This window comes from Eleutherodactylus coqui, chromosome 4 (genome assembly GCF_035609145.1).
Source record: "Eleutherodactylus coqui strain aEleCoq1 chromosome 4, aEleCoq1.hap1, whole genome shotgun sequence".
NCBI lineage: Eukaryota > Metazoa > Chordata > Amphibia > Anura > Eleutherodactylidae > Eleutherodactylus > Eleutherodactylus coqui.
In genome coordinates, this window is record NC_089840.1 from 249,256,516 (window position 1) to 249,280,815 (window position 24,300).

At 43.3% G+C, this 24,300-nt stretch overlaps 1 protein-coding gene across 1 annotated transcript in view; it reads left to right on the forward strand.

The window, feature by feature from the left end:
* Window positions 1–24,300, forward strand: part of CFAP46 (cilia and flagella associated protein 46) — a 253,776-nt gene that overhangs the window by 201,856 nt on the left and 27,620 nt on the right. The window contains exons 45-50 of the mRNA XM_066601014.1: window positions 6,678–6,775; window positions 7,640–7,722; window positions 7,809–7,966; window positions 11,582–11,706; window positions 16,857–16,939; window positions 20,248–20,412. Coding sequence (XP_066457111.1) covers window positions 6,678–6,775; window positions 7,640–7,722; window positions 7,809–7,966; window positions 11,582–11,706; window positions 16,857–16,939; window positions 20,248–20,412 — 712 coding nt within the window. The remainder of the gene's footprint in view (window positions 1–6,677; window positions 6,776–7,639; window positions 7,723–7,808; window positions 7,967–11,581; window positions 11,707–16,856; window positions 16,940–20,247; window positions 20,413–24,300) is intronic.

Here is a 24,300-nt window from a genome sequence, read left to right on the forward strand (position 1 = left end):
ACACATAAGCGTCGGACAGGCTTACTATCGCTCCTGTGCTTCACAAATAGTCATTCAAGTGAATGGAAGTGGAGCAGGTGGGGGATCGTTCTGGTCCGCTCTCCTCCAATCACAATAAACAGGAGTTCTTCATAGATTGAGCGACTCCTGTTTGCATAGACGGAGAAGCCGCTCAGCATTTGATTTGTTTCAGTGAGCTGAAGCAAAATGACAATAGACTACTGAGAAACTTCTCGCTCGTTGGCCTGTCGAGGTCTGTGTACATGGGACAACAGTCGCCTGTAATTGCTCGTTTAACCCTTAGTAGAGGCAGAGTAATGTTACTGATGAATGCATAGAGCTGGGAGATGCTGGCAGCCAGGGTGTGATACATGTGTTTCTTGGAAGTAGAGCAAAAAGTAAAAGATGTCTTCTAGCACATAAAACCAAGAATCTTTATGAAACTCACGTCAAATCCATAAAAAGATATCACAGCGCTGCGAATAACGAAAAAGAATTCCGCGTTTTGGCTATGATTAGCCTTACTCCCAGTATATTATCATTAGCATTGAAACCCCTTTTGAATAGAACAAGGAGACGACGTATCGGCTAGATGGTAACACCGACAATTATGAGTGATTAACCCTTTGCAATCCAATTTTAGATTCAGGGTTTCCTAGGGGGCTTTCTCTTTCTGCCATTATACAATGGCGCCATCTGCTGGCTAGAGCCAGTACTGCGGTATGTGACATGCTGGAGAGGCCCCTGACAACAGAGTGGCCAATAATATACAGTAAGAATACCCTGCTGGACGTCTTCTGACATCGGATCTGTACAGCCTTCAATCAGAATGTCTTCAGACGTCAGACAGTGATTTGGAAACGGTTAAACTTCTCATAAGCAAACATTAAATCAGAGCAAAAATTAAGACCATGGAGGAAACATGTTTGTAGTGTAACGATCCAGTACGCCTCGTGAGAATGACGCTTTCGAGAGCAGTCCCTCTAATGGGGCGGGAGACTCTTTCAATGCGTATTACTTTTTATTTATTAGTAGTTTAGTAATTCCTGATTGTGGGCATTCCCATCTTTCTGATACGTCATCATCTGCCTCCCTGTAAGGCCCAACGTCCATGGGCGAATCTGATTTGCGGAATCCGCAAATCAAGCCGCCCATTGGAAAACATGAGCGTCCGCAAGTGAAATAAAGCATGTGGATTTGATTTGCGGACCTTTTGGTCTGGAAAACAAATCGCGGCATCCTCAATTTCACTGCGGATCCCGTATACACTGCTTCCATTAAAGTCAATGGAAGCCGTCCGATCCGCGACCCATCCGCAATTGAATTGCGGATGGGCCGCGGATTCTGCAGGCAAGCAGGAGAGTAAAAAAAAAAATCAATAGCTCGTTGACATAGCTTGTGGGACGAGTTGTATTTTTTTTAATGGCACCAATCTAAGGTGCATATAATGTATTGTGTAACATTTATTAATTTTTGAGGGGGGTGGGGGAGGGAGATGGAAAACCGCTCCAGAAATTTTGCCATTGCTTTTGGGTTTTGTTTTAACGGCATTTAGCATTTGGTAAAAATAACCTGATAACTTTCTTATCCGGATCAGAACGATTACCGTGATACCAAGTTTATATAGATTTCCATAGGTTCTAATCGTCGCAGTTTTTTTGGCGTGTGTAATTAGCTGCACAAATTCCCTTGCGTGAAGGAGGCCTATAGTTGTATTTACATCGCCGTTATAATCGCATGAGGTCTGCGTGTTCGCGTGACACGCAGAATTCATGAGTTGTATTAATCTAGTGTTATCAATCGGCTCATTCCCACGCGCGTTTTTCCTCGGATCATGTCCAGTTTTTGTGTGGTTCACGCGTGAGAAAGGACCTATAATGCGCGGTGCCTTCAGCAGCACATAGACAGGGCACCCGTGTGCTGTGTGATGCAAGTTGCGTCTGTGTAAATCTAGCCTAGGGGCGGCTTCTCACGAACATATTTGTGCGCACAATATGCAGGAAATAGAACACGTTATTTCCAATGGGTTCATTCGCATTTTGTTTTTCGCACGAGCAAAAAAAAATCTGCATGCTCTATTTTAGGATGGCTCCACATGGGCGAGAAAATCATGTGATTTTTTTACCTGCTGCGATAGTCAGTAAAAAAGCAGAATATGAAACCAATGATTTACAATGATTTCATTCCCATCTGTGATGTTTTCACTAATGCGATGTTGAGGGGATAAAAAATCGCGACATGCTCTATCTTTCTGCCATGTGTGTTTTTTTTTTTTTTTTTCTATCTTCTATGTATTAGTATGGAGGCTTCTTTTTATGACATCACAACGATACAAACGCGCGTTGCAATGCAATTTTAACATTACAAAGCCCCATTGACTTTTGCAAAAAAAAAATCACGCAACTGTGTCACACGTTTTTATCGTGGATGGCAGCGATGTGAGATTATTTTTCAAAAAAAGCATCACAGTGAATAAAATAGGATTTGGCCGTGATTTTTCACAGCGTTCAGTGATGGGTGGACTCCCCGTGGGGATAAAGGAATCCCCTGTCACAGCTGTCACAGCATTGGCAGAGGATCTCAATCTTCTCCCATTGCTTTCAATAGAGCCGATTCTGCTGCCGCCCCATTGAAAGCAATGGGGTAGAGGGATTCCCTACAGGGAAATGAAAATGCCTCGCATCCAGGGATGCGTGAATCATGGCCTGATATCGCTCTCGCCAGTGTGCAGGAGGCCTAAGTGTGCATTTGCGCACCAAAGACCTCATAAGAATCTATGGGGATGTGCAAATGCGCCCCCAAAGCCAGTGCAGTTACGCGTTATGCTGCACGATTTTGCAGGAAAAAGAACACACCTGGAACTATTTAGGCTACATAGCCTTCTAACTCACAGCGGGAGGGGGGTCCCGCACCATGGGAAATGTCCGTATCAGCGCACAGCAAAATGCGCAAAAGCACGATGTTCAAAGTACAAATACATTGCACTAACGTGTGTTTTTGCGCATACATATGTGGGAAAGCATCACAGTCTGCTAGATTTTATACAGTTTGGGAATACTCATGTGCATAAATGGCAATTATTGGTGTTCCAATGTTACAGTTGGCCCGTCACTGAGCGTCTCTCCTCTCTGTAATGTGTCTCCCGCCGTTCCATTGGGCATATAGGTGAAACATTTTATTTGAAGCTGCCAACCTAGTATAAAGCAGGCATGAAGTCAGATTTCTATTAGCGACTCAGCGGCCCGTTACTGCCTTCTGAATAGACATGGGTAACGATTGGCAGGCGAACCTCTTAGAATGTTGTCTTCTATTAATTGTCATGTAAGTTAGTGGCGTGCATCAGTCCTTTAGAAAACCGTTAGTAATCCATTCCATTGTTGTTACTGCTGTCACACGGAATAATAGACATTTTGCTTATTTTAGATTTTGTGTTTTGGCAGCACTGATTACAGCGCAAATCTAAATTACCAGCTTTAAAAGCAATAATATGCAAAATGACTGTGACTCCAATCCTAAGTAGCTGGCAGCAGCATTGGCAAAGCTTAGAGGGGCACATAGTGCAATAGGAATTAAGTGTCTATAGTGTATGTCCTTCATGACTTTCTGCAAGTTCCTTGCATAGCTTTTGTGGCAACGTAGTTCCCAGAAGGGCCTACAGAGGGCGTGAAAGCAGGGCTTTTATGTGCTAATCAGCAGGTACAGCTGTATGGGTGTGTCTGGAGGAGTTAAAACCTCCAGACACATTGAGTTCCCTACTGAAAGCCAGAGAGAGGCTACAGAGACAGTGTCAGGAACTGAGAGCCTGATGTTCAGCGTGGACCAGACTGGGCCCATCACGGGTCTGACAGAGGATGACGCCCTCTAGATGCCCTTGCTAGATAGGGTGACAAGGACCCTGCGAGTTGTGAACCTTGAAGTCATGTTGTATGCCGATGTAATTCTTTCCAATGTGTGAAATATAGCTGGCAGACTCCAGAGTTTAAAGAAGTCTGGTGTCCTGAGTCTCTAAGAGTGGTGCCAACCATCTTGGATGGAGAAGATGGCGCTCCCAGTGAGCGAGTAAATCCCAGGTTGCCACACCTTCTATAGTAGAGAAAACAGGTGGTTTCTTTCTACAAATCCTGTCTATTTTAGCCCAGGATCAACTGAGAGGACATGACTTCCTCTTACTAACCATTGCTCATTAAAGGTACCTTTTATATGATATGACTGTTGGGTGCTCAGCCCAACAGCCGTCCAGCCAATAGGAGCCATAGTCATTCAGAGAATGGAGTTTAGCGGGCCAAAGTTCGCTTCCGGCTGACCGCCTCCTTTCACAGTAAACAGGAGTCACTCATAGATTGAGTGACTCCTGTTTACACTGAGCGAGGGGCAACTCAACAGTTGTTCCATTTTAGCAAGCTGAAACAGAATGACGAGTGACAACTGAGTTACTTTTCGCTCAGTGCCTTGTTGAAGGCTGCATATATGCAGAAATGAAGAACCAGGCAGCATTCATTAAAATCTTCTTCTTTATTGAAACATGAGGAAGCAAGCAGCCACGTATCGACCCTGTGCTCGGGTCTTTATGAAGCTAAGACCCGAGCACAGGGTCGATACGTGGCTGCTTGCTTCCTCATGTTTCAATAAAGAAGAGGATTTTAATGAATGCTGCCTGGTTCTTCATTTCTGCATTGATGACCAACGGTGGACCCGGGGAGTCGGGATCCTAACTAGGCTATTGCATAGTGCCTTGCACCAGCGGTGTGGCTGAACCCTTGGAGTGCTGCTGTGACTCTTTTTTCTTCTTGAAGGCTGCATATTCACTGGCCGAAATATTTCGTTTGAGCATTTATTTGGGCAACTATTGGCCCATGTAAGGTTACCTTTATCTGTCAGGCAGTGTTACTTCCATAGCAAGTTATCTCACAGCTAAAGATTATCTTCATCCAAAGCCTGAGAGAAGGAGGAGGAGGTAAAACAAATGCCTCCTAGAACACATATAATAGCATTATATTAGAGGGTAATATTTAAAGATTATGGACATCTTTTGACATGAAAAAAAAAGATCTTAACATATGTTAGTTGTTACCTTGAGTTAAAATAAAGGTTGCACTCAGTTTCAGGCTGCAGTCTTCATTACTTCATTCATTTTCAGACTCCCTGATATGCAATTCGCAACGTGCTCCAACTTTTAGGCATTTTTACGTGTTGACATGTCCCTCACAGTAATACATGCTGGATGTAAGATCTATGTGCCCTGGATGCTGCTTCTTTCACTAGTCCTCATGTATCAGCAAGGCCTCATTCCCATACTGTTTTCTCTTTCTGCAGCCCATAGGGGTTCTAATTAGAGATGAGCGAACCTACTCGGCCACGCCCCTTTTTCGCCCGAGTACCGCGATTTTCGAGTACTTCTGTACTCGGGCGAAAAGATTCGGGGGGCGCCGTGGGTGAGTGGGGGGTTGCAGCGGGGAGTGGGGGAGAGAGGGAGAGAGAGAGGGCTCCCCCCTGTTCCCCGCTGCTACCCCCCATGCCGCCACGCCACCCCCGCCCCCCGGCGCCCCTTGAATCTTTTCACCCGAGTACTGAAGTACTCGAAAATTGCGGTACTCGATCGAGTAATTACTCAAAATGAGTAGGTTCGCTCATCTCTAGTTCTAATCTATCTTGTGCTGATAGACAGTGATGCTGAGGAGTATATGATGTTTCCCTCCCTTCACCCTGCACTATACTGTGTTTGCTTTTGTTATCGGACCACACTGGTACCGATCTGATGACCTCGTTGCCAGGTGCCAAATTGGTAGATATTGAAGCTCGTGATGAGGAGATTTGCTAGCAATTAGCTATCAATAGCATGAAATCACTCCATGTTATGTCAAGACACTTCTCCATGAGAACTCAATGAATTCTACTTTATTGTCAACATTACCAACTCTTATACAGAAAGAAGAAGGCGGGTTCAAGAGTTACTTGGTGCAAAGATTATTGTTACATAGGTGACAAAGCTGATTGACCATAAGGCTTATTGACATCTACCAAATAGTATCAAAGCTCTTAAGGCCCGTCTCACACATAGAAATAACTTAAGTCAGGATATTGCTGTTGCATTGTACACTATTTCTGCTATAGCTGTGTGTCTTCTCTGTTAACATAGCTTAGCCTTATTTAATTTGTCTGTTGACTTCTTATCTTAAAATACTAGTTACCGGCACTACAAAGCATAGGTTTTAGTTTTCTATTTAAGGGTCAATAGTCCAATACAAGGTAAGAAACATACACTTATTGCATTCTGAAACTTAACACTTTATAGTCCATGACACTTTACTACCTGCATTAAGTCAAACACAGTTCAGCCTGTGTGTTCTGCCCTTCCTGAAGACATGGATGCTTTCCTCTCTCTCAGACATGAGAGAAGGGTGGAAGAGAGCAAAGACAGCCCACACAGCCATGAGTAGTGGGCTGTCTTATCTATGTTAGAAACAGACGGACAGCCCGCTATGTGAAAGCTTTACACAGACTCTACAGCAGGACAATGTTAGCAAATTTTTAATGAAGAATATTTAAAAAGTTATTTAATTTTTCATTCAGTAAGTAAATAATTAATAAGAGTCTATTGACACCATTGTATTGATTTTTTTATTAGGTTTCACATGTACTTTGATGTAATTTTTATCTATATTCTTTATACTTTTCAGGTATGGGGAAATCTTCAAGTCACCATGCAATATTTCAACATATTTAATGAGCTGCCACCAAATTTCAATCTTGTTATTTTACAGCATTCAGAAGACAGGTACTTTTTCAACCATATATTTTAACAATTTAGTTTTATAACCATATTTATAAATCTTTCTGTTCCTGCACTAAACATTTAGGGTATCTTTGTGCAGCAGAATCCATGTCAGATTATTTTGCGCATCATTTGCCTCTAAAATGGTGGCTTAGGGTGGTTTTACATTTGTGGCAGGGATTATGCTTTCCTGTTCTCCGCAACCAAATGGTCCTGTCTCTGGGCAGAACCTTACAGCGCCGAGCAGACCCTATTGACTACATTAGGGTCAGCCCGCTTTCTGCCCAGCTTCCCGGCTTCTGGTATTTTCAGCCAGTTCTGCGATGGAACCTCCAGCCGGAGGTTCTGACGGAGATGTGAAGCCGGCCTAAGAACTACATGCAGATTTAGCCCTTGTACATGGGCAAAATCCACATGTGGAGTTGCCGACAGATTCACTTCAATAAGTGACATGTCACTTCTCTTCTTTTTTTTCCCACAACGGGGATTGGAAATCCACAGTGGAAAAACCCATGTTGTGAAGACAGCGACACAGTATCCCATTCAAATGAATGGGATGCATATTGTAAGCGGATTCTGGGGCAGATTGGGGGTTTTAGTTAACAACTTTTTTCGCATACGTTGGTTCCAACCAATATCCAACAAGCTGCTGGAGAAACATTGTAGGTTGGCAGGGGTTCGTGTAACCTTAACTTGGCTTGGCTTTTTCAGGCCTTCTGTAGATCCAAAAACTAACATCTATCCTAGATAACGCACTGTAGATATTCTGCAACAAATGTGTATTCTACAGGAACACGGTTTTTTCCCCTAATGTGTCTATTTCTATTCAGTACTGGTAATAGTCTCCTTTCTTCTGCCATTTCATAGATCGTTCTTGTACGGCGCTCTTCTTGAAAGACAAAAACCAGCCTCCACACAAAAGGGAAAGTCAAGTCATCAGCAAAAACCCTGTAAGTTATCGCTTACTACATAAAACATTTCTTGTTAGAAACTACCTTTAATTTATCTTCCCATAACAAGAATCTTCATTCATCAGTGCAAGTAAAAGTTGCCCGATGTTCTGTGGATCGGCAAATGTTTGCAAGCTTGTTGGAGAAAATGGAGCTGTTCAAACAAGATATGATGCAGAGCGTCCTCAAAAGGGAACATCAAGAAAACTTCACAAGGCGGAAAATCAACAAGGACCCAGCAATGGTAGCTTCTATGTCTTCCTTATTAAGATGACTGCCACTGATCTGCATTACTGTCTTGTGAATGTTCTCTATGTGTATTTTACCATCTCGTTTATAGTTTCCCATTTGCATACAGAAGGATTCATGTTTGTGAATCTGTGTTCTACTGATATGGGGGTTTCTGGTTTGTACTATTTATTACTAACCCTCTCAGATGGAGAAAAAGTCTCCTTTCAGAAAATTTATGTAGGATATGGTTACAGTTAGGCCACTTTCACACATGCGTTCAGAAAACGCCGCTCGAAATCGCAACATTTTTACTGCGATTCTATCACAGCGTTTGACAGAGCTTTTTAACGCACCCCATCATTGTGATGGGTGATGAGGTGCATTAAAAAGCACTAAAACGCGCAAAAATGTAGCAGACAGCTCTTGAAAATCGCGGCGTTAGAAACGCTGTCTTCAAGCGCAGCTCTGCAAAGCCCCATTGAAATCAATGGGAGCATTGTACCACGATGAGCTGGGCTCTTGGGACGCCGCACTAATTGCGGTAAAGAGCAGCCGATGCGAGAGCAGCCTTAAGGACTCATGCACACAGTCATGTAGGCTGTATGACTGCGTACTAAGGAGCAGTACTGTTTTCATGTACTGCTATACAAACTCCCATGTACTGGGCTCTGCTGTGTGTATGACTTCTAAAAAGGTTGTTCTATCAGTCAACTTCCATTCATATACCCTACTAGGGTATAACGACATCATGCAGTTGCAATACAATTTATTTAAGCCCCATTGCAAATTAGGTTTATTTATCAAATGTACAAGCTTTCATCAGTTTGCAAGAACACAATCAAACAAGAAGAATATAAATAGCTCAATACAACTGAAGGGAAAGGATTGGAACAGGGGAACGTGCATACATGCTGAACACCATAACAAACTGAACTGCAAACGGGACTGGCGAGCAGATATCCAACAATGACTGAAAAAAGCCAAAACACTTACCAGGAATTCCAACATGCATAAGCAGATGCAATAGCTATAGTACGTACAAGGTAATGGCTCGTAATTTGCCAAGATATTTAAGCTTATGAACCCACGGCAAGGGTCTTCATGTCTCATGAGTCCCTACTCTAACAAGACAATTCAAACTCCAGGGAGTCCTGCCTGTAAGTGGGGCAATTGTCCCAAAAGGGACGGCCACACATTGGAACCCAGGGGCCTGACTCGCAATAGATGGTAAGAGACAGAACACCGTTCACACACACCAACAGACAAATGACATCCACCCTGAACAGGTAACTGTTCACACCACATGTCTGGTCACTTACACAGACACTGAACACGTCACTGTTCACACCAAAAAAGAGACAGAAACCCCACTCAGAGCTCTCATGCATACTGATATTAAGCAATAGCTAGTGCAAGTGTCCTCACACCAAGTGGAAAGCGAGTCAGACACTGAACTGACCAAGAGGGAACAAAGTCAGGCATCACCCACCTGACAACACACATGACATCAGACGTGGCCGCACCTGTCAAAAGGAAAGGGAGAGGGTACCCACATAATTTGCAGAAGGGGAATACAGGTGTGCAGACCGTCCTCAGGGAATGTGGTAGAAACACTTCCAACTAACATTGTGCATAACATCAAGCTCTGAGTGGGAATGAGATAGGATGAAAAAATGACTAACAGCCTCTACAAAGAGGGGCTGGTATTTATATGCAGCAGACCAGTGGTGATTGGCTGGCTGGAGAACTCCACACCATTAGCCAGCCAAATCAACCAAACCTCCAGCAGTGTGCTCCTGGAAACCTTTAGAACCACAGGTCCCTGGAGTACAAACGTGGTTTCTCAAAATTCAACACAAAATGCCACCTTTAATGGATGACAGAGTGTTTTAAGTTTTTTTCTTCCTCATCAGTGTGCAGTAGATTACCCCTACGGACCCACATCATAGGTCTCTCAACTACCCAAGTCAGTAAAGTTTCTCCTTAGGTAGAGCACCTAACAGATGTGCAGAGACTTATAAGGCTATGCATAATCCTCTGGAAAATGTATACAAATGGAAATATGGAACAATACCTCTACAGTGCTAAGTATTAGGGCTCATTCAGACAGGCGATATAATCGCACGAGTTTTGTGTTTTGCAAGATGCACAAAACTCACCAAATAGGACCGATTCTTTTTAATGAGTCTACTTACATTAACGATTTTTCTCTGCCAGCGATTCTGCGAGGTGGAAAAATCGCAGCATGTCCTTTTTCATGCTAGTCTCGTACAACAATAGAGCATGCGGATGCGTGATCTCCCACACATCGCACAGGATACGGATGGAGTGTCCATGTTCTGTGCGATGCGAGTCGCGCCCCAGATTGTAAGGCGTGACTCATGTTTTCCACTGTGAATCCGCCCTTAGAAGGTACCATTTTTGCAAGTCATTTTCAGACCTCTTAACGGGCCTTGTAACAGTGACTGATAATGGAGGCCAGAAACAGTCTGTCTGTACATGGTTATCTTTTCCTTCTGGCTTTGGCTTATATATTCCCAGTCACTGTTATAAAGCCAGTTGAAAGATCTGACAATGACTTGCAGGAATGCTGCCTTCTGATAGATGGCGCTGTAGAGGTATTATTCCATTTGCACTGACACTAGTACTTTCTATATAATCTGGATATAGTTATTTGCACTTTATTGTCTTATTTATTATGTTTTGAATCAATTGGGCTTTATTTATTTATTGCCTACACTAATTACCGTTGCACATGGTTCTGAATTGCCTTGTACTGGTAATTCTAAGCTTAAAGGGGTTGTCCCGCGAAAGCAAGTGGGGTTCAGCACTTCTGTATGGCCATATTAATGCACTTTGTAATGTACATTGTGCATTAATTATGAGCCATACAGAAGTTATTCACTTACCTGTTCCGTTGCTAGCGTCCTCGTCTCCATGGAGCCGTCTAATTTCAGCGTCTAATCGCCCGATTAGACGCGCTTGCGCAGTCCGGTCTTCTCCCTTCTGAATGGGGCCGCTCGTGCCGGAGAGCTGCTCCTCGTAGCTCCGCCCCGTCACGTGTGCCGATTCCAGCCAATCAGGAGGCTGGAATCGGCAATGGAACGCACAGAGCCCACGGTGCACCATGGGAGAAGACCTGCGGTCCACCGTGGGTGAAGATCCCGGCGGCCATCTTCGCAAGGTAAGTAAGAAGTCACCGGAGCGCGGGGATTCGGGTAAGTACTACCCGTTTTTTTTTTAAAACCCCTGCATCGGGTTTGTCTCACGCCGAACGGGGGGGCTATTGAAAAAAAAAAAACCCGTTTCGGCGCGGGACAACCCCTTTAAGTATAGCTTTGTTTTTAGTTTGAAACATATTCTACTTTTGTTCATTGGAGTGAACATTTTTCATATGTTGCTTAAGGTCTTTGTCTTGGTACATTACATTAATAAATCTGGTGCCTTTTATGACTTCACGTAACCATGCGCCCTTTTCTAGACAATCTTCAAAATGCCTACCAAATTGGATGCACAGCCTTGAGCTCCAGGTTCTTGTGAATTTTGCTTAGTTTTTTTTTTTACTATTTGGTTAGTTGTGACTGAGTAATCAAAAATACTCCTGATGATAAACTATAATTTTCCTCAGAACGATCGAAACAGAGTAGAAGATAAAAGCCAAATAAAACACATGGAAGACTTTCATGAGATAGTAGAGATCCTGGAAACGTACCTGCGCCCTGTGCTGCTTCAGCTGGACTTTTCTCCATTCAGGTACTTACTAATAGTTACATATTCATGTACTGATTATACTTTAAGGTAGAACCCTTTTCTAAAAAGAAGCTGGCTTGGCAATCGGCTAATTACTGATAGGGCAGGGTAGACTTCCTGCCCTGAAGAGTCAACGATGTATCAAGTTGATCTACTCTTGTTTTATAAGCATTTTACACAGGCCAATCCAAACGGCATGGTGGATAAGCTATTAGTTGGCCCTCGTACAATTAGTATATTGTCAGCAGTACATTCTCCGTCTATACAGGGAGATGTGCTGCTGACAAATAATTATTTGTGGCCTGACAATTTACTTGTTTGTCAGCTAATCACTGTCTTGTTTACCGGGGTTAATAATAATAAAAAAAATAAACTTATAAACATTTGTTCGGCTGCCTATTGGTCCATGTTAAAAGCCAATGAGTGTTTAGATAGCCATACGGATCAACAGTTATCACAAGGGAGAGCTATAGGTGGTCATTGTCACATGTTTGGCCAACCATAGACCCTCTGGGTTCTACACCCTCTGTGATACCTCACCATAACTTCTAATGACCTACATCCAACCAGCCACTCTTGATGCTGACCAGGGCATTGCTACTACCACTCTTTGCTTCATGGTACTTTAATAGTTAAAAAACATTGACTTTCTCCTTTATTTTCAGAGCTTGTTTAAAGTTACATTAAAATTTCCTGCAGCTTGTTTGTAACACATTGGTCTTATTTCCAATCCAGCTTCATTCTTCTAATTTCATTCTTGACTCCATGGTGAGAACAAAGGCTCCAGTTGCCTTAGTGGCAAAACTCACTCTGTGTTATATCCTTATAAGGAAAAGTGAGGCGAATTCCGGCTGTCAACACAACGTATATTATTCAAATTCTGTCTTTATGGTTCAAAGTATTTTTATTGGAAGCAATAACAAGGAGTAAAATCATAGATTGCTAACAAATCCATAAAAACAGTCTGAGTTACACTTGTCATTCAATTTATGATCTTCCAGTATGTGGCTTCTGCATATTTTCCAATACAACATTAAGTCACATTGTCACTAACACAACAAAACAAAGCAGGGGAAAGGGAGCCAGAAAAGGGTAGGAAAGGGATAAGATGGGAGAAGAAGAAAGGGAGAGAGGAAGGAAAAGAAGAAAGAGGGAGAGGAAGGAAGCATTGAAGAAGGAAAGAGAGAGAGGAAGAAGAAAAAAAAGGTGATAGAGAGGGAAAGCGAGGAAGAAGAATAGGAAGAGAATTGGGAAAAGGGAAGAGAGAGAAACAACAGGAAGAAGGAGCAGAAGAGAGAAAAAGAAGAGAAAGGAAGAAGAAGAAGCAGCACGTGATTGTGAGCAACCCGTATCCATGCATATGTATAAATTGTTGTTGTATAATAACATACTAAAAGGGATACCAGTGAGATAAAGCTCTGCTACTTAGCCAGGTGTTAACCCTTTCCAATCCACTGTTTGACGTCTTCCAACATTGTGATTGAAGGCTATACAGCTCCGATGTCAGAAGACGTCTGGCAGGGTATTCTTACTGTATATTTCTGGCCACTCTGTTGTCGGGGGGGCCGCAGTACTGGCTCTAGTCAGCAGATGGCGCCATTGTATAATGGTAGAAAGAGAAAGCACCCTAGGAAACCCTGATTTCAAAATGGAATTGCAAAGGGTTAACGTCCGTAGAAGTATGGAACAATAGTCATGGGTTCCATGTGGAGTAGAAGATATCATATGTGTTGTTATCCTCTGATCTGATTTCCTCCGAGTGTATTAGGGAGTTGAGGGCCTCCATCCACATCAGTCAGGAGAATTTCTACAGTTTCGGAATGATTTGGCGCATGGGCAGGATAAAGCCAGGGAGCATGGATAACAGGGCTATTTCAGGTGTGAGCATGACTGACAGTGTACATAAGCTGTTATATAGTGAGGAAATGTCTTTCCATAATAGAGCAATTGGGGTACATTCCCACTAAATATGGAGAAACATGCCTGGGGCCATGGAGCACCTCCAGTAGAGATGGGAGTGCTGAAGATACATTTTTGCTGATCGTGTGGGAATTCTGTACCACTGTGTGAGCAACTTGTAGTTAAGTTCCTGCAGCCAGCAGGAAAATGATAACCCGAGGATTAGTGCGAAAATCTTTGCCCAAAAGTCTGCAGACAAAGCTCGACCAAGTTCCCTCCGAGAGCAGCATGCTATAAACTAAGGAAACTTCATGAGAATGTGTAGAAGAAACTACGCCGTGCAGAACTGATAAGTGGGGATCTAAGATTAGAAATGGGCCCCAGAGAATTTATCTAACTATGGCTTTGGAGGTATTGGAACCACAGCCCAACCTGTGGCCCCCCTGTACCTAACATTTCCCAAAGGGGCAGCATCCCAGCTGTTGATAGCACATCAGCAATACGGGGCAAAGGACTACTAAATGGGGACAACATCGGAGAACCCTCAAACAAGAAAGTTGGGGATTACCCATTATTGCTGCACGTGAGGCTGGAGACGTAACCAAGCAAAAGTAAGCCAAAAAAGCCCTTCGAGATATTCATAAATATCATGAGAAAGGGGGATAAACCCTGCATTAGCCGTTAGATACCCAAAGGGAGCCAAAAAAGGCCCTGAGCTCTGAACGAAGCCTAATCTTGTTTGAGCTCCATCAAAAGCTCCCCAGAGTGATGATCGAGGAGCTCCAGGACCTGCTTGCATATCTCAGCCTTATGAGACAAGGAAAAATCAGGGAAGCCGGTGCCCCCCTTTCTTTTAGGTCAGATTAGGAGGCTATGTCTCAGTCAGGGTTCAGATGTCCTCCAAACAAAGACTAAGGCTATCTTACGAATATGGAACAAATATGATCTGGGCAGTTTAAGTTGTAGGGTTTGTAAAAGATATAAGAGCCTTGGCAAAATGTCAATTTTTAAGACCTTTACCCTGGCAAACCATAAGAGGGAAAGAGAGTGCCATCGTTGGAGGACTGCTTTTAATCTGTTGAATAAGGGTTTAGAGTTAGTTACAAATTCTCTCCTTAAAGTTATTTGTGTTTTTTAGAAATAAAAAAGATGATAAATATTCCAAAAATGATATATAGTAAGGTAGGTATGTGGAGTAGGAGTACTCTTATAGAATCTGCTAGTCTTAAGGCCCATTTACAGTCGTTTAAAAGACTGTCAGCCCGTGTAAAAGGGCCTTTAGGTATGTATGGGAGAGTTTCAAAAATATTCTGTGAACTTATCAGGGAGGAGTGGGATGAATACGCGCAGGTATTAAAAACCAAGATCCTTTCTGTAATATACACTGAATAGCCACTTGCATTGGCCAACACTTTCTTGTTTTTAGGTGAGCCAAAGTCAAGTGAGTGATTTTCACTCATTTGCTCTGTCGGGTCCCATGTTTAGAGGAAAAGAGATCTGCCACTCCTACTTACTGCACCCGAACGACCTCCATCTTGGTTTGGCGCTCCACACATTTTTGACTGCTGAGTCTGGCTTTTTCAAATGTTCTGTACCCCAGCTGTACTAATGAGGAGGTCCTGTACCTTAAAATGCATTTATTTGCTGGCTTCAATATAGTAAATCAGAAGTTGGTTGCAAATTTGCTGACTTGTCACTTCTACTTTGCCTCTTGGAAGGTCTCTCCAATCCACCTGCCTTTTTGTCTTTTCGCTTTGGGTCTTATATTTACACAGGCCAATAGTTGTAAAGAGCGATTGCAACTATTGGCCCGACTGACGACCCATGTAAAAGTACCCTTACACAAGGATGGCTGAAGTCCACTAGAATGGGAGCTGCTCTTAATTAAAGAGTTCCTCTCGATTCTGTCTCATAGAGTAGGGTCCTGTGTGGTGGGACCTTACTTATGATGTCCATATACTGTAAGGGCTCAGTCACACGGGCGTTTATTGCCGCGATTTGCGCATGCGCATGCGTCCGGCGATTTTTTAAAACCATTGCTTCGCAATGGTATCGGACACATGAGCGCTTTTTATGCACTCGTCCGATAAATTAGAGAACAGAAATCGCAGATCGCACCGATCTGCGATCTGCGATTCCTGTTCTCTTCTCTATATGCGCTCAATGGGGCCGGCGGCAGCAGCGCCGACCCCATTGAGAACATATAGAAGACAAATCATTCTTCTCTGCCACAGCTGTTCCAGCTGTGGCAGAGAAGAACGATGTTTGCCCATTGAATTCAATGGAGCCGGCAATACAGCAGGTTCCACTGAAAGCAATGGGCTGCCGGCGTGCGCGGGGTGAATTGTCGGGAAGGGCTTAAATATATAACCCCTTCCCTGCAATGCATCCTGAAAAGTGAAAAAATAAAAAAAAAGGATGTACTCACCTGCTCCCGGCAGCCTGAGATCCCCGCGGCCGTCCTGCAGTGGGTGTGAAGGGGGTGTGACTCAGGCTTGCCCCTGATTGGCTCAGCCTGAGCCAATCAGAGGCTGATCTCAGTCACACCCATTCATGAATTCATGAATGGGTGTGACTGAGACTTGCCTCTGATTGGCTCAGCGCTGAGCCAATCAGGGGCAAGCCTGAGTCACACCCCCTTCACACCCACTGCAGGACGGCCGCGGGGATCTCCCACACTCGCCCGCAGCGCTTGCATTCAATGGAGCCGGCTGTATTGCCGGCTCCATTGAATGCAATGCGCTGGACAGCTCCGGCCCGTTTCTAATGAAACGCGGCTAGGAGCAGATTTTCGGCAGATTTTTCGGCGCCGGTCACGCGATTTGCGCATGCGCATCCGTCATGCGATGCGCAAATCGCGTGAAAAAACGCCCGTGTGACTAAGGCCTAATAGCGTATATTTGCAGATTCCAATGTAAATTAATATATTGTTTCAACATGATTACTCTGTCATACATACCTACAAAGAAGTGTGATGTAGGGGACTTTCAAGGCAGTAGGATTGAGTGGCATAAGGAATTTTCTTCCAGCAAAAGGAGGGGGGGGATCAAGAATTGAAAAGGCTATGGCCTCTCGAATCCTATTAGTTTTTATTTCTTTCTTTATTTCTGTATACAATCTATTGTGCAGTGATACAGAAGAGGAAAACATTTTGTGAGATTTTCTGCTGAAGCCTAAACACACTATAAGTTGAAAAAATTGTATTTATTGGTGATAATGGCTTCTCATCAGAATGTGTGACTTTTGCTTTGCAGACAGCCATCGCCACCTCTTTCAACATCCGAATCAGTGAGAGCAAAGTCTAGAGAGAAAGACGACAAGCCGGCAACCACATCCAGTATGTCTTGCTCTTTCTTCACATTTTTGAGTTGTGTAATTGGACAAGTTTAGGCACAGCAGATACTGATACCAAAGTACATTGCTTGGCTCAGTGTCAGATGAACAATGGAAACAACAGCTTGTTTTATGAGATGAGTGTCACTGACGGGATGCATCAGCACAAACCACAACTTTTTTTATCCTGGCGGAGTTTCTTCAGTGTTTTATATTGCCCCCTGCTGAGTAATGCACTTTGTATGACCTGCCAAGAGGAACCGCAGAGAAATGACAATTGCCACTTTACAAGGCCCTTCTGCATACAGGAATCATTTGATGGGTTTCTATGGGTAAGGGTGGGTCCACACGAGCATGTTTTGGTGCGTGCATACGCACGCACAAAGACACGCTTGTATTTACAACAATGCATTCCCTATGGTGTGTGCACATGTCCGTGTTTTACAGGTGCGCGCCTGCAAAGATAGGACATGCGTGCACCATAGGGAATACACGCATTGTTTTCAATGGAGCCGCGGCTGTTGCCGGCGGCTCCATTGAAAGCAATGGTCTGCCGGCTCTCTGCATTCTTTTTCAGGGAAGAGCTTTACATATAAGCCCTTCCCTGAAAAACAAAGATTTTAGTGTAAAAAAAAACAAACCCTTCCCTGCAAAGCCACTGACAGCTGGTGGGGCTCAGTCGCGACTTCTGCCACTGTCCCCGTCTCTGTAGCGCTGCTGAGCTATCAGCAGCTGGGGATTTAAAAATCCCCGCCTGCTGGTAGCTCTGATTGTGATTGGCTGAAGCACTTCAGCCAACCACAATCAGAGCTACAAGCAGGCGGGGATTTTAAATCCCTGGCTGCTGATAGCTCAGAACTACAGAGACGGGGACAGTGGCAGAAGTCGCGTCTGAGCCCCGACAGCTGAAGGGCGGTGAGTATTGTTTTTTGTTTTTTTTTTGCACTATTTAAATGGCTTCTCAGGGAAGGGCTTATGAAGCCCTTCCCTGAAAAGCCATAGACTTGATGCTGGCAGCAGGACTCTCTACCGCAGCTGTCATGTGTGACAGCTGCGGTGGAGAATTTAAGAATTCCCTTTGCTGCATCTGCCACAGATGTGGCAGATGTAGCAGCAGGGAATTCTTTTAACTAGCAGGGGTGAAGGAGACCTCTGCCACATGTATGTTTGCACCTAAGTACGCACCAAAACACGCTCGTGTGAACCTACCCTAAGGCTGCATTAACACAGGCAAGTGTGAATTTGGTCTAAAAATCTGACCGTTGTCCGTGTGATTTTTTTTAATGCGATTTTCATGCATTTGCTATGCGTTTTTGCAATTTTCTACCCATGATTTGCATCAATTTTTCGCTGTTCTGCACTTCCTTGTTCTTTTTTTCATATGGCCCCATAGTAATGTGTTAAAAATGGATCGCAGTCACATGGTCCATTTTTCGAATTCTCCCATAGAAAATAATGGACGATTCTTGAACAAGAATCACACAAAAATAGCACATTTTGGGATATTTCAAACTTGAGTGAATAAGCACATTCAAAGGAATGGTTTTTTTTGCATGAGAGTTCTGTCCACTTTTTCCTGTGTGAATACAGTCAAAGACCTCAGTCAGACGAGCATTCTTTCCGCGTGTAAAAATATCGCCCCTCGCGTCCGGAAAAAATCACGTGACCAGTTGAATTCCAGCTATTTGAAGTAGCCTGTTCACTCGATTGGAGGTGCGGGGTGCGTGTTTTCCAGCTCCCATAGGAGTCTATGTTAAGCACACACCAAAGACAGGTAAGGTCCTACCTCCGCACACACCATGGACCTTTAGATGCGAGTTGCACTCGCATGGCCTATCTTTGGCAGGTGCGAGTATTTTGCGCCTCTAAAAAACGTACATGTGAACACTTTCATAGCAAAGCATTGGTTCTAATAGAGGCAATCTTTTTGCGCGCCTATTCGTGTGCGGAAAAAACGCTCGTCTGACCGAGGCCTAACGGTGTATTCACACGGGTCTGATTCCATGTAGCTCAAATTTTAAAAAATCGCTGCACATCCTATTTTTGGCCTATACTTGTTATTTTCTATGGGAGCGTTAAAGGTCACTCTGCACTTGCAGGTCATACCATTTGCATGCGAGTGCAATTCCTTTGAAGATGAATGTAAATCTACTGCTAAACGCTCAGTTTTAAAGCAAAAAGGCATCGTAAATGCATGCAAATCACACTGAAATTGCAGGAAATCTAGTCCGTTTTTCACTGACCTGAATTACCCGCACCCGTGTGAATATAGACTAACTGCATACTATGGCCAGCGTAAACTCCCAACAAGCATGTACAATACAGCCGTCTGTGTTTCACATTAAAGCCCTGCAGCCAGGAATGAAGAGAAGAGTCACGGGGGGCAGCTATGAGCCCAGATCTGCTAGATTGGCAGGTCTTACCCTATACATTAATAGGGTGAGAGTAGCTGTGCCCATGCCAACTCTTGTGGGTGTATTATATAGCTGACACTGCACTCCAGTGGCAAGGATCAGAGATAACTCTTATCCCAGCCATTACTCCCTTAATTTCCACAACCAGGGTGCGCACCACTGCATCTAAGTCACTTTACAGAAGGAAGGTGCTCCCTCTGTCACTTATCGCCTTGCTCCCCCATAATGGATCCTGTGGTGCAAATAGTTTTCTGTGAAAGTTGGAAGCCTAACAGTAGCCTCCAGCTCTACCATGTATGAAAGCCTACTGGATTGTGCTAACGGTTACATGATACAATACCGACGTATTTCAGTGTAACTATCATATGTTCAAATCCAAAAGCAGAAATGGCCATTTTTCACACAAAAAGTAATTTTCTTCTTTTTTTTCATATCCCATATCTGAACACAAGAGATAAAATTTAAAAAGCACAAACTTTTTTTTTTACTCATTTAGCTTCCCAAAAATGCAACAAAAAGTCGTACTGACCCCAAAAGAGAACAATGAAAATTACAAGTCATCCTTTTTCACCCCATCCCTTAAAAAAAATGAAGAAACACTTCACAATATATTATATGTATTCCAAAATGGCGTCATTGAAAAAAGTGAAGTCCTCAAACTGCTGTGGTGGCAAAAAATATACAAATTTCGGCTATTGAAATGTGAAGATGAAAAAAATAGCCTGATAGTACATGAACAATCGGTTCAGATGGACGCCAGTCTGTGGCTTTCAGCTCTCCCATACAGAACACTTATTATTTTGGATTTGTAGCGGGGCAAATAGCTTCTTTCTCTCTCTTTGGGACTTGATGAGGTTCTGATTTTCGCTCTGTAATCCGGTCCTTTCATTGTTTGCAGGTGCATCGGTGGACGTGGGAGATTGCATTATATTGCTGGCAGATAAATCACTCCAGCAGTTACCATTGGAGGCTCTGGGCACCTTCAAGGACGACGGTATAAACTCTACATCAAGGGACTTTTCATTGCAACTATTGTATAACCGGATTCACAGAGATCACACAGGTAACACAAAGGGACTGTCTAGAAATGGCTGCGGAGAGTGAAACTTGTGGAAACAGTCCTAAGATGGGAAAATTAATGTCCAGATCGGAGGTACAAGGTGCGCAGGATGGAGCCTAGAGGTACCATAAGTGCCCGACAGCCTACCAGTGACTATCAGTCCTGTGTTTCACAAGTCGGTCAAGTGAATGGAATTGGAGCGGGCCGGGGATCGCTCTGGTCCACCCATCTCGATTTGCTGTAAACTCATATATTGAGTGACTCCCGTTCACATTGAGCGGGAATCTGTTCAAAAGTTGTTCCGTTTCAGTAAGCTGAAACGGAGCAGCTAGTGGCAGCTGAGCAACTTCTCTGATTGCCCTGTCGCTGGCCGTATGATCACCTGAGATCGGTAAAGTCACCTGAAATCACTCCTTTGAGCTTTGATTTGGGCAACTATCCACCTGTGTAAAGTACCTTAAGATTACACTGTTCTGAAGAGCATAGAGTTAGGCTCCACTCTGCCCTTCTCTGGTACGTACATAAATTCTTTCATCACAGGACATGTTTCCACAGATTGCACTGGCAGCGGACATTATATACCATCCCTGGACAACCCCTTTAATTAGTCACATATGTTAAAAACCATAGTACTTTTAGATTGATTGCTGAGCCCTGCCATTGGCTGCAGCAGCCTGTAAACACTATGTCACAGGGGAGACCCAGAGCTGCAGCGCTGGACACAGCAGGGAGTCCGAGAGAGGTGAGTATAAGGGTATAAGGACCCTTGAACACGAAACTATATCATTCAGATTCTCGCTGGATTGTAAAAATCTGAACAATAACACAGGTCTGCAAAAAAAACTTTTTTAAAAATTGTTTTGATTTTGTTAAATCATCTTTATGTAGTTTTTTGCACAGATTTCAAAAATGACATGTTTTTTTTTCTATCACGTAAGGCTTGCCTACAAAATAAAGTTGAAGTATTTGGAAAAAATCCAAAAAACTGAAATTTTTTTTTGTTTTTATTATTTTAACATGAAGTAAAAGCAAAAAAAAACCCAACAACATCTAGCTAAAATAAGCATAATAGTGATACACATGTGTTGCAAAGTTATTATAAGTCTTTGTAAAAACGTTTTCTTCTTCCTTCAAAGCTTCTTTTGGTTCTTTTTCGGCTGTGTTCTTGTGAATTTTCCCTTTTTAACATCCAACAGTAGTCTGCCATCATGTTGACATTCCATCGACCTTGGTATCTGCGCTCCATTTCTTTTAGATCTTGATGGAAATGTTCTCCTTGTTCCTCACTTACAGCCCCAAGATTTTCTGGAAAGTAGTCCAGATGTGAGTGAAGGAAATGGACTTTGACACTCATGTTGCAGCCCAAGATTTTGTAGTTTTGTAACAATTCAGCAACCAAAGTTTTGTAGTTTGGGTCTTTTTTATTTCCAAGAAAGCCTGTTACAACAAGTTTAAATGAATTCCAGGCATTTTTTTCTTCCATTTCCATTTTAGTGACAAAGATTTCATCTTTTAAAAGTTTTCTTATGTCAGGCCCAACAAAGACTCCCTCTTTCAGCTTAGCATCTGATAGACCAGGAAACTGTTCACAAAGATACTTGAAACACTCCCCTTCTTTGTGTAATGCTTTCACAAACTGTTTCATTAGTCCCAATTTGCTATGAAGTGGTGGAAGTAAGATCTTTTTAGGATCCACTAAACTTTGTCTTTCAGCATTTTTAACTCCAGGAATAAGAGCCTTTCTGATTGGCCAGGTCTGCTTGACATAGTGTTGTTTCCTGTCACGGCTATCCCATTTACAGAGGAAACATGGAAACTTTGTGTAACCACTTTGTTGACCTAGTACCATGGAAGTAACTTTCAAATCCCCACAAATGGTCCATTTATGGTCAGAGTAGCTGAGCTTATTAAGAACAAACCCAAGATTTTCGTAGCATTCTTTCAAATGGACTGAGTGTCCAACAGGCACAGAAGCATATTGGTTACCATTGGGAAGAAGTACGGCTTTCAAGCTCCTTTTTGACGAATCTATGAAAAGTCTCCATTCCTCTGGGTCATACGTTATGTTGAACATTTCCATGATTCCAGGTACATTGTTGCAGAAAACTAGTTCACCCTCTTGTGTAAAAAAAGGGACAAATTCCTTTTCTCTAAGTCGGTACCATGAAAATGAAACACCGGAGGCTAACATATGTCTTTCTTTAAGTCTAGACCCTAACACTTCCGCTGAATCCTTTGGTAGGCCCAGATCTCGTACTAAATCGTTCAAGTCTGATTGAGAGAAAGGTTCAGGGTCATTGGTACCTGGATCATAGCTGTCGTCATTATCGCTGCTACTATGTGACATTTGGTCTAAATCGTCTAAAAAATTGTCCAGGGTATCCGGAGGTGAAGGAATAGGCAAGTCAGGTCCATGAGGAACAGGGCGAATAGCCGAACGTATGTTGGTTGGGTATGAAATGTCCTTCCTGTTTTTTAAATTGAAACCTTGTACTGAACAAGAACAAAAATAACAGTCATCACTGTGATTTTTAGGCTCTCTCCAAACCATGGGTACTCCAAAACGAAATGATTTCTTCTTACCTTGAAACCATTGTCTCAGTTCTTCAACACACACAGAACACACTATATGGGGAGCCCAAGATTTATCTTGGTCCCCTAATTTCATACCAAAGTATGCAAAATACACCTTCTGAACAAAATTAGAAATGTTCCTTTGTTGCTTCTTGACGGTATAAGACCCACAAATATAACAGAAACAGTTAGGAGAGTTGACACATCTTCTAGTAGCCATTTCCTCTAAATACCGTATCACAAAACTGTTTGATGCGTACACCACAGTGGCTGGCTCCACACTGAGTCACTGACTGCAGTCAAGGTCACGCCTAACAGACAGTTTAGATTCGTTGTCGTACGCGTACCGAACCTGAAAATAAGAAAATTTGATGGAATTTTTTCACTATTTTTACCGTAATCAGCACAAAAAATACTGTTAAACTCACTAATTAAATATGCTACAATTTTTTCATCGCAGACCTGTGAATCATTCATTGTAATACTGCCAGGGACTGAATGACTAACGATAACTCGTATGCTTGCCATTAACCTTCAGTTTGTGCAGGCAGAGAAATCAAATCATAATTGGCCTGTGTAGACAGGCAGTCGTTCATCTATGAATGACTAGTAATTAGGAAATTATAGTACCTGTGTTTCTGGTGGGACAATGTGCCACACAGCTGTGCCACATCTACGTCACACACACAGCACTGCTACATACATTGTTCATCCCATACAAAGGGGATCAGAAGCAGCACAGCACTGGAGATGGAGGATCTGTGGTGATGTCACTCATGCTCCGTCCCTGATCACATAACTGTGATGCTTATCCCGAGTAAATGACTTACATGCGCGGTGACGTCATCAAAGGTCCTTCATCGCCAGTGAGGGAGTTTCATGCTCTGCCCCTATCGCATGACGGTGACGTTAGCAAAGGTCCTGTATTCTCGTGCAGATTACGGATGGACTACAAGCCCCCTGCGGCCTCAGTTGCTATGGAATACTAACGAACACCTAGCCAGGCAGTAGCCGTGTGCGTATAAGACCTGTGATGATGTCACCATCATGTGATTAGGGGCGGAGCATGTAACTCCCTCATAAACCCACTCGTTACTCACTCACGCACGGACGGACAGGTCGTCTTTAGTATTTAGACTGCCTGTTTACTGTGAATGGAGGAGAGCGGGTTGCCAAAAGAGATCTCTGGCCCGCTGCACCTCCATTCCCTCATATTCCATTGTTCTCCTCACAGCTGCCGTCACATTCCATCATTCTCCTCGCGGCTAGTAAAAACATGCCATAAGGAGAACATCCTGCAGTCTATTGAGAGATGAG